General features: G+C 34.8%; 1 protein-coding gene across 1 annotated transcript in view; it reads left to right on the forward strand.

The window, feature by feature from the left end:
- Positions 1–9363, forward strand: part of LOC145243726 (PAS domain-containing serine/threonine-protein kinase-like) — a 112979-nt gene extending 103616 nt beyond the window's left edge. The window contains exons 14-17 of the mRNA XM_080106778.1: positions 633–797; positions 3866–3991; positions 5771–5905; positions 9103–9363. Of these exons, the coding sequence (XP_079962904.1) occupies positions 633–797; positions 3866–3991; positions 5771–5905; positions 9103–9363 (687 nt within the window). The remainder of the gene's footprint in view (positions 1–632; positions 798–3865; positions 3992–5770; positions 5906–9102) is intronic.
- Positions 9364–11890: the final 2527 nt, after the last annotated feature.

Here is an 11890-nt window from a genome sequence, read left to right on the forward strand (position 1 = left end):
GTACCTCTTGAAAAAATAGTGAAGGCTTTTCAAAAGGTATGAGAAAAGTCCAAAAAGTAGCAACAAACAAGAATTGTTCTGGAGAAATATATCCGCGGAAGAAATCTTTCTTTTCTGAGTTTTTGAAATGAGGATTGGTTATTCATATTATCTTCAGAGTCATTTTTACAATGTTTCAGTCAATGTAACCTTTGACCTTCAAGTGTATCTTGTCAAACTCAGGCATTTGGACAGAATTTTGAATGGAACCCTTTTTTTTTTACTTCACGGGGTAGTATGCTCTTGTTCCATCAGCCATGACTGGATAAAGGTCTTGAGTAATTCAGATGCTACCTCCATGAAGTAAATAAATGGTTCCCTTAGAAATTCTGTCCAAATTCTCAAGTCTGGCAAGATACACCTGAAGAAGGTCGGAGGTTACATTGACCAAAACATGAAAATGACAAGATGGTAGCAGTAGTTTGATGAATCCGAATAATGTGAAGAAATATTTATTTGAATTTGACTAAATCCGAATTTAATGATGATTATACAAATAAAAAAAAAATATAAAGGAAAGAGAAAGCACTTGATTTATTTTTTTTTATTGATTTCTAAGGATTATTTTTATATATAATTTTTTTTTCTACCAGGTCAATACTTCTAGCAGTCTCGGGGGTGGCAAAACTGCTGAGGTAATCGAGGAGTCTTACCCCCCCTGTAAAGCTTTTGATGATAACTATCAGAATTTACGTACAGTTGGACATGGAGCATTTGGTTTCGTTGTGGAATCCTTGGAACAGTCAACGAAATTGGAGGCAAGTTTTAAATTCTTTCATTTTTTTTTATTTTGGGGATCTAGTTAAGGAAATCTTTAAGATTTGATATATATATATTGTGTAAGAAGTTTTAAGATTGACATGCAGTCTTGTAGAAAAACACTGTTGGTATAAGACAAGGTAAAAATAAATAACTATTAAAAGATTTAAATAATTTTTTATTAAATCATTTACATATCAACATAATGTGTCGAATTGGTAAATTATAACAATAATTTAATATCAAACATAAATTGATGATCTGAAAATCCCCCCCTTCACATGTCCACGATGTCATAAAAAACTTGGACCTCCAAGGCATGTTAGGCTAATCTCATCCCTGCTATACTAATTAAGAACTGCTCAGCTAAGCTAGCCCCATACTTTCCAAACTTTAGAACAAATGCCTTGCTGAATCTTGCTTCCCTAATAGCTGGAAGATGGCCTCTGTAGTACCAGTGTGCAAGAATTCTGGCAAAAGGATCAACCCTCTCAATTATCGCCCCCTAAGTTTCCTCCCCCTCTTCTCTAAAATCTTTGAGATGCTAATCAATCAAGCACTAGTCCACTACTTTGCAAAAGCTAATCTTTTTGACAAACAGGACGGATTTAGGAAATGTTGTCCTACTGCAATCATCTCTGAACGCATATACCATGCACTGGATAAGGCGGGTAAAGCCAGTGTTGTAGTCCTCGATATATCCAAGGCCTTTGACAAAGTCTGGCATGAAGAGCTGCTAATAAAAATCAAATCATATGGTATAACAGGACGGATACTAAATATAATTAGATCCTTTTTAGACAATAGGACCATCCAGGTTGTCATTGATGGACATTCATCCAAGCAGCATAACGTCAATGCAGGAGTGGCCCAGGGGTCAATCCTTGGACCACTATTATTCCTGATATTCATCAGTGACCCCCCCCCCCGATAATATTGTGTCCGAAGTGGGTATATTTGCTGATGATACAATGCTCTATAACATGCATGAGGGAAGAACAGATGTACACAAATCCAAGACAATGGCTGAATCATTAGAAAATGAGGACATAGATGGATGGTGACATTTAATGCGAGTAAGACTAAGCTGCTCTCCTTTAACAATTAAAGAGACCTCTCCAACTAACGATATCCATGACAAATAACACCCTACCTGAGAATTCTTCCTTCAAACTCCTTGGCTTAACATTCACAGGAAATATGAACTGGAACAAATACATTGAGGACATTGCAAAGGCTGCTGCAAGGAAGGTGGTCTCCCTCTAGTGTGCTAGGAAATTGTGCACATCTGAGAGTATCCTGTATCTCTAAAACCACCACTCATCCATGTATGGAGTATTGTTGCCACATCTGGGCTGGTGCAATTTGTCAACTAGGCTTCAACCCCTGTCCTATTGTTGCAATGTTACATCCCTGTGCCTGTTTTGCAAGTATTTTAATGGAATGTTTTACAAGTATTTTAATGGAATGTGCTCTGAACTCATTGCTCTTCTACCCCCTTGGCGTACATATCCTCGACAAACCTACTTAGCAACAAAATCACACCCTTCACTGTTGAAGTCCCTAAATGTCAAAGTTTTTCACTTAAATAGCTTCTTTCCCAGAACAGCTAGACTTTGGAATTCTCTTCCTATTACCTGCTTCCCAAATTGTACTGATATGCAGAAGTTCAAATACAGCATAAACCAACATCTTAATCTTTCTTAGACATGGTCCCAATTAGTAGCCCCTTATGTCCAAATGGCAATATGCCTTATTTGGGGTGAAAGTAAAAATATAAATGCGGATTCACATTTCAACAATAATTTAAAAGCCTCTGTGAGCCTATACTACTGCTGTTCTACAACTTCTAACTCCAAGCCTCAATACATCTCTACACATTGGTTGTACATATTTAAAAAAATTTTCTTCCTGAAGATGAGATATACCTCGAAAATTCAAAGAATATAGCACCATGATACCATCCTAGTAAGGCGCATTATGTTGGTAAGTAAATAATTTTTTATCAAGGGAATTTTGCCCTTGAGATAAAGTTAATTTGTGACTCTGCAAACATACACGACCAATTATATTATATAGTGGAGGACGCCCGGTCATAAAAAAACACTTAAGTATATTTTAATTCATGCAGATTTTATACTTTTTATTACAGAGCCAATTCTCTATTGAATATTATATTGTACCTAATATATAGTACTGATTTCAAAAGATTAAAAAATGATTTGGATACCATCTGCTAGAATTAGAAGCTCCGTCCATGTTCCCTATCATTTGAGCTATCAACAGATAGATAAGAAAGATTTAAAATTAAACCACTTCAAGCTACAAATGAATTTGCACATGCACAAAAGTGATAGAAGTATGTTGACAAGTTGAAATGAACATTTTGCATTTCAACTTGCCGATATATTTCTGTACACATTCATTCATTCATTCATCTAAACAAAGATTTTACTTGTTATAAACCATCCTTCGTATATGATTACTGTTTCCTGTTAATTTCGGTGTCATGTAACCAGTAGTTTAAGAGTTTATTGGTTAAATATTTTCACAGACACACACATACATACATCTACTGATTTATTTATATAGATTATATTAAGTGAGCAGAACATTGTACTTTGCTTGAGGCATTGTGCATAGTGTGTGAAGATTTGTTTGAAGACTTTGAGGTCTTGTAAGAAACACATTTACAGTTGTTTTACCTAGTTTGAAAACATTTGAATTTCATAGGCTAAGCTTTTTGGATGAGTTGATACAAAGAATGCAAATAGCAGACTCAGAATTTTGTCTTTTGTGGAACCTTGTAGTGCTAGGAAGGGGGATCTTTTTTATGAGTGGTGGGTGAAAATATAGAATAGTCATAAAGCCCCTTCATCTTTATGAATGTGTTTCTAAATAAATTTTATTGTTTAGAAAACCATTCTTAACATGGAAGAGGGTGCTTTCTTAACTATTCTGTACCTACACTCAATGATATTTTAAATCTGAACAAATTCTCCATTCAATTTGTTAAGCTTAATATTTTGTTAATTATCAAAATGTAAACTATTTTTTCCTCTCTCAGGTCATTGTCAAATACATACTTCGCTCAAAAGTTCTTTCTGAAAATTGGCGAGATGATCCCGTCTTGGGCCGAATTCCTCTCGAAGTCAGTTTGTTATCTCACATTTCACATCCAAATATTGTTCAGGTATGCAACAAACGTTTTTCAGGTTTTTATTTTAAAAATTGAAAAAAATATACCTTGATAATTTCTGATTGAAAAAAATCGATTTCCCCAATCACTGCTTCTAAAAAGGAAATACATTGGGTTTTGTCCAGAATTCTCTATATCAAAAAACAAACATAAAGAAAAATCTATATGAGGTATGTACCGATGACGAAATGAAAACTCCAAAAATTATGTAAATTGATCAAATAGTTTTATTTTTTATAAAATAAATTTTTTTTTTAGATTGTTTTCAAAATGGTGGACATAAAATTTGATTTTTTTATTTTTAAAAATAAAACTAATGAATCAATTTATGTGATTTTTGAAATGATATTTTTTTTGTCATGAATATGTACATACAGATTAAAAAAAAAAAATTTTTTTATATATAGGGGGTAATTCTGAACAAGAACCAAAAAAAATTATTTAAACAATTACCATAAAGGATTTTAAAAAGCAAATCCCTTTGATATTCTATAAATCTGATGTTTAATAATCTCCATTTATTAGAGTTATGTGATTAATTTATGTGGATTTTTTTCATTATGGTTGTGTACATCATACAGATTTTTCTTAATTTTACTTTTTAATATAGGGGAAATTCTGGACAAGAATCATACGTTGGACTCCTAATATTTATATTCTTTATATAATGATATTCTAAGGCATTTTATGTTTGTATGTAGGTTATCACCCTCCACCCCTTTTTTTTTTATTTTTTAAAGATTGGAAATAACTAATATCAGTAAAGTCATTCAACAGGTGTAGGCGGGACGGGATCTTAATACCAAGATTGCCTGATCATAAAATATACTTAAATATGATATTTAAATTTATGCAAATTTCTTATTGATTATTATATTATACCCAATATATAGTCGTGATTTCAAAAGTTGAAAAAAAAAAAAAAAAAAAATGACTTTGATGTCATCAGCTAGAATCGAAATCAAAACATTTAGCTCTCCAGCAGTATTCGCTACTATATGATATAAGGAGAGATGAATATCGAAACTTTAAAAATGAACAGTTTAACACATAAATGTGTATTTGTGCACACATAGAAGTGCACTTGAAGTCAACTTACACCTGCCAAGTTCCAATCTTTCAATTTTGGCCCCCTTATCAGCTGTTTTTATCAACTAAAAATCAAATTTGTTCCACAGGTCCGAATCTCCTATATATCAAGTTTGTAAGTCTGTAGACCAAAAATTAAGAGTAGTTTGGTAGAGACCATTCTGCAAAATACATACAGATGAAGTCACTTTTAATATATATATAGATTTAAATTTATAATTTTATACAAATTCACACACACACACATATATATATATATACACATATATATATATATATATACACATACATATATATATATATAAGCAAATTTCTTCAAGCTTTCAATATTATCATAATATCTTTTAAGCCAAAACAAAGCCAACAAACAAAAAGGGGGAATTCAAATATATAACAAATAAATGTTACCAAAGGCAAGATGATTTACTCTTCTCCTTGCCTGCTAAGTTTTGTGTGTTTTAACATATTTTAGAGCTTTTATTCGGTTTGAAAAAGAACTAGTGTCAAGTCAATAATTTAAACCAACAATCAATATGGCCAACAAGAACACGCTGTCTTTCGAGCGTTATTCGTGTCTCAAAAGTAAAAAAAAAAAAAAAATACTGGCATAAATATAAACATAAAAGATGCAAGCACTTAATTTTTTATCAAATTATGAATTAATTTTCTTTTCTTTTTCGGCAGGTTTTGAATGTATTTTTCAACAAAGAATATGTTTTAATGGTGATGGAAAAGCATGGCAGTGGAATGGATTTGTTTGAATTTATTGAACACAAACCCGTCATGGATGAAGGCTTGTATAGTTACATTTTTCGACAGGTAATGAACACTTGTTTTCTTTCTTTCTTTTTTTTTTCCTTTTTTTATATCCGATTGACAAGAAAGTTTTTGCGGTTTTTTAACTTTTAAGTTTAGGTGAACATATCTTATTAATTGATTGAAATAAGCACTACCAGAACCAACACACTTTTACTAATGAAAACAAATGTATTTATGCCAGTAAGGTAAAAATCTTGAGTTCTAGTGACGATGATGTCACTGAATGTGTTTTTGATATCACTTAGGTTTTTGGAGCATTTCTCAAGCAGAAAGTTGTCAAGATGCTTGAAAAAGTGAGTCGGTAGGTGAGAGGTCTGGAGAGTATGGCAGGTGAGGAAGTTTCATAGCCCATTTCGTTCAACTTCTGCAGCGTCAATTTAGCTACATGCAATTGGGCATTATCATGGAGAATTAGGCCTTTTCTGTTGACAAATGCTGGGTGTTGTTGTCAAAGTTTCTGATACATTTCATCCATTTGTTTACAGTGCTTCACTGCTGTAATGGTTTCGTTTGCATTCAAAAAACTAATGGATGAGATCGGACGTAGACCACCAAACAGTCAGCATGACATTTTTTTTGGTGCAACTCTGGCTTCGAGGAGCTTCGTTGACATTTAACCACTGAGCTGAGCTCCACCGGTTGTTGTAAAAACCCCACTTTTCATCGCAAATCACAACCCGGTCGAAAAACGGGTCCTTCTTGTTGCGTAAAAGAAGGGAAGATGGCACTTCATAACAGCGTTTCCATTTGTTAGGCACCCATTTATCAAGTTTTTTTGTCTTTTCGTTCTCAAACAGTTGTTCGTGGATTGGCTTTGACTCAGACTCTTAATTGAACGTTATCAACAGCCGATGATCGATCACTACACTCATCATCTTAAAGACTTATCACCACCATGAAATTTCTTAAACCATCATTGTGCTGTGCGTTCAATAGTGGTTCTTCGGCAAATGCTTCTTTGATATCGCAAGCTGTTTCAGCAGCTTTTCAAGCCTGGCTTGAATTGAAATAAGAAAATTGTGCAAATTTGTTTTTTTTTCCATCTTATATTAAACGTTCTGAAAAGAAACATAATTAGTTTAAAACGATTGTAATTTAAACAATTAGTGAGCGCGAAAAACGCTCTTTAAAATCTATATATAAAAGCAAAAATGTGATCGTTTTATGTATGTCTCGCAAAGGCTTTTTTCGCCAGCATTTTCCAGGGTGTTACTATGTCTTAGAACCTTTTTATACACCGTCTAAATAATAATGTCTACGATTTGCGAAGGCACGTCTAGATTTATTTACATCGATTTTTATAAGATTCGCGCTATTTCGCTCTGTCGCCTGTTTGTTTGGCTTTTAAGTATAAATACGGTGAAATTAAATTCAAACGGTTCGTGTTCTCATCTTTTGCGCCAAAATGTCCAAAAAGCAATCGGCTTTTGATCAATGTGGAGTTTCTCCTTATATCAGACAATTGCTATTCGATTTGGACAATCCCCTTTAAATGGAGAGCTGCTTTCCTTCCCCCATCGTCATTTTGGGGAAGCGAAAACTAAAAATACTGACACGTCATCGTAATACTCCCGCGATGACCTCATTTAGCGTCTACTTGTCAATCAAACCTCTTTCACTCGCTTTATAAGCCTTAACATTAACTTAACACGCTAATCGATTATTCTCACCCGTGGCCGAGACGATTAAGTGGTTCCTATTTACAATGCCTCCCCAAGGGACAGAGTTAGACACCAGGGTCGTTTTTTAATGTGGAGAAAAGGAACAAAAATAAAAATTGTCTCAGTCGTGAAGGATTTCTCCTCCACTGATAGAGAACAATAAATTGAAGTGCAGCATCTGAATCACAGATACTACACTGTGATTAAGACGGTTAAGTGGTTGGCTTTTGTTTCCACCTCCATGTCAAGGCTTCATGGTTCAATCCCGCCTCCTGACCAAAACTAATCTTTTTTTTCTTTTACACCTTTAAACACCCGGGTAACGTTTTTTTTATTACTTCGCTTATTCTTTAGTTTACCCCCCCCCCATACACACAGTATTGTTATATTGCAGGTTCAATCCGACAGGTTTATTTATGCCATTTTTTTTTTTTTTTTTTTTTTTCCATTTTGGTTTTTCCAAGTTTTTTTAACATCTTTTTTATAATATTTAAATGGTTATTACTCCTCCCATACACCCACCTACAAACACCCGGGCAACATTTGATTTTAAGTGCACAAGAGGAATAAAGTTTTATGCTGTGTTGATAGGAAAAATTCTTACTGAGATAGTTGGTTGGATGGGAGTGGTGGTTAAGCTCGGTAAACAACAGAAGCCCTAGCATTAAAATAAATACTTTTAGTAACTGATACCAAATACAAAAAGACTTGAATGATCATTTCCCCCCTCCCTTTGCAATTTGGAAGTTTTGGAATTAATTCACTCATTCTGACTTAACAGTATTGCCCCATGATTTGCCCCAGGTCTAATATTATAAACATAAGTTTACACCATCACAGGGTTCACACAGACTTGAAAAGTCCTTGAATTTTAACTTTTACCTTGAAAAGGCCTTATTTTTATTATTACCTTGATAAATCCTTGAAAATATGGAAAATGTCTTGAAAATCATATTCGGTATATCCAGTAAAAAACTGTTAAAATATTAAAAATAAAATAGAAATAGATACTATTAATAACATTAAAATGTTTTTTAAATATTGAAAATCAAATCAAAATACATTGTTCAGAAATTGTATTGTTATTGTGGATAAGAGTTACGTCCTTTATCACAAAACTACCTGAGATTTTCAATATAACATTGGGTAGTTTTGTGATAAAGGGACATAACTCTTGTATCCACAATACCGGAAATTAAGAATTTGTCAGAGAGGGTAGTGGCAACCGCCATATTTACAAATGCCCCCCTCCCTTTCCAAAAAAAAAAAACTTTCCAATTAATAGTAATTTGGCCACATCCACAATTGAACTGATGTCAAGTATTGAATGAAAACTGAAAGATAAAAAGGTAGTATATTGAATGGCTATTTGACCCCTTTTTCCTTCAGGTCCATTTTATCACTTACTCTCATATTTTCTTTGGCCTTTTGAACTGAACCTGATACTTCATCTTATTCTTCTTCACCAAAGAACCCTCATCCATACTTTCAATGTTTATTAAAAAATATTTTTTTTCTTTTTTTGTTTTTTTCCAGCTCGTGTCAGCTATAGCTTATTTGCATCGTTCTGGGATTGTCCATCGAGACATAAAAGACGAAAATATCATTGTGAACGAACACTTCCACATTAAATTGATTGATTTTGGTTCAGCCGCGTACATGAAGCCAGGTGAAATGTTTGCCACCTTTTGCGGAACTGTGGAATATTGCAGCCCGGAAGTGCTTATGGGAAACTGGTATGTTTTCACATGTGACACCACTCTCACTATTTTTATTTATTTATTTCTGCGTGTATGAAAGTTTTTTTTTGGGGGGGGGGGCTCCTTTTACATCACATTTTCTTCTTTTTTTTTTTTGTCATTTGATTAATTTTATTTTTCTTTCTCCCTCGCTTTCACTCTTTTTCTTTTCTTTTTTCATTTTTTTTTTTTTTTCCTCCTCTTAAGTCTCGGCTTGTTTTGTTTGCCTCATACTCCAAAACAATTATGCTTGCCTGGCGCAGCTTGAGTATGTTATATTCACGCCATTCAAGGATACGTTCTCAACATAGTCTTAATCCTAGGACTAAACTTTTATCTGTCAGACTGAGGTGTGATTCTGGATAGTCCTAGGAGGTCCACCCTATCGTCTTTCAGATGGAATAAGGCGCCTCTACCAGGGAATGTCGATGGATAGTCTTGGCCATTTTTGAATAGGGAGTGACTACGTATCTGTCAGGCTAATGTGTGATTCTGGATAATACTAGGAGGTTCACCTTCCCAGGTTGTTGTCTCCCGTCAGTCAGGTGGAGTAAGCTTATTGATTACTGCCTAAGGCACCTCTACAAGGGAATGCTGATGGGTTTGGGCTGCCTAGAGAATTTTTAAAAGACCACAGTGCTCCTTTTTTAGGGGCGCTGGCTTAACTTTACCCACCTTCCGATCTTGTGTCACATCTTTGTGGTAAGAAGGAAGTAAATACCTACTTCAAAACAATTCACAATATGGTAAATTAGAGAAAGAAGAGTTTTGTTTCATCAAAGAGTGGTCCCTACCCCCGTCTTCACCCCACACTGATGTGGGTAATTCGTCTTGATTTCAACTTTTTTTGGTATTGGGCATACACCTCTTCACTTCATGCATTATTGTTTGGATCTCTCTTGCACTTGGTTCACCAGGTATATGCGTCGGGTAGTTTTTGACATTCTTTTTCTTGAGTTTGATTATTGCTTCTATTATTACTCTGGTGCTACCAGATCAGGCTGTCTATTGGCTTCCTGAGACGAAATGCACCTACATCGATTTTCCGTTTTTGTTTCCTATTCTCTTTTGTAAAACTTAATTATGTTCTGCAAAAACAAAAACAACAGCCCCCTTCCCTTTTTTTTTTTTTTTTTTTTTTTTTCCTACTTCCCAACCCCGTCAGTGGGGCATTAGAATACACTGACTGCCCCCTTGCAGAGAGTAAAAGTCCCTCAATGGGGCCACCTGTTGGCCGTAGGTGGCATCCCGTAATGTCTACGAAAAGGATCCTGGTGGCTGAGCAACTGATACCTAGGGAAATAAAGGTATCAGTTGCAACACTCCACTTTGGCCTCGTACTGGGCCAGACGGGCGATCGGAGAGGCCCGATCCAATCAATCGGCTGGTCATGTCTAGCTCACCACTTATACGCATACAATCTACACCAAATCTAAATAATACACAACACTTCCCCATCAATACTGATCCCCAAACAAGTGGTGAAAGCGGTGGCTGAGGGTCAATTGTATATAATGAACAAGGACTAGACATGGATGTTTTTCTCTGATCTTTCCCATATTTTACTTGGATGGGAGAAATTAAGATACACGAGTGCTCGAAGCCTACATTATGTACAAGTATATCATACCTGTAACCCTGTTGTAGCCAGGGCGAATGGGCTTCCCCCCTGTGCGCATCCCAAGTAGGGCTCCAAGGTGGGTGGGGAGCAAGGATGATGAATTAAAAAAAAACGAACCCAATATGAGTTATAAAAACCCAAGTAAAAAAAGATTTTTAGACAGTTCGGACAGTGACACGAATGAGGAATCGGATAACTATCCAAACTTCATAGTAATGGAATCAATTGGAGAAGTGCTTTTAACCAAACTCTCCCCCTTCAAGATAGAAAAAATACTATCAGAAAGGGTCAAACCTAAACTAGTGAAAAAATTAAGAAATGGTAATCTTTTGATAGAAATTCTTACCAAAACACAGGCAGATGAACTTTTGAAATGGAAACATTTTGACAATATAAAAATAAAAACGTACCCTCACAAAACACTAAACATATGCAAAGGAGTTGTGAAAAGCCCTGAACTTTCACTTTGCTCCATCGACGAAATCCGTTCAAATCTAAAAGAACAAAATGTAACGGATGTCAGAAGAATTCAAATTAAAAAAAATGGAGAAATGATAAACACACACTCATATATATTAACCTTTTACCAACAAAAAATTCCACAAGAAATAAAAATAGCCTATGAGAAACTAAGAGTCGAACCATACATCCCCAACCCACTGCGTTGCTTTAAATGTCAAAAGTTTGGTCATCATCAGGACCGATGTACACGCCAGCCAGTTTGTGGAAGGTGTGGAGAAAACGACAATCATATCAACTGTCAAAAAACTTATAAATGTGCCAATTGTACAGAAAATCACAGTGCCTACTCCAAAGACTGTGAAATCTGGAAAAAAGAAAAAGAAATTGTTAAAATTTAACACTCATTAAACATCACCTACCCAGAAGCGAGGAAAAAGGCAATAACAGCTAAATATTCCGAAATAACCAAAAAGAATATTCCCAACACAAATAAACACAATGA

Source organism: Euprymna scolopes, chromosome 22 (assembly GCF_053919585.1).
Source record: "Euprymna scolopes isolate OS-2025 chromosome 22, ASM5391958v1, whole genome shotgun sequence".
NCBI lineage: Eukaryota > Metazoa > Mollusca > Cephalopoda > Sepiida > Sepiolidae > Euprymna > Euprymna scolopes.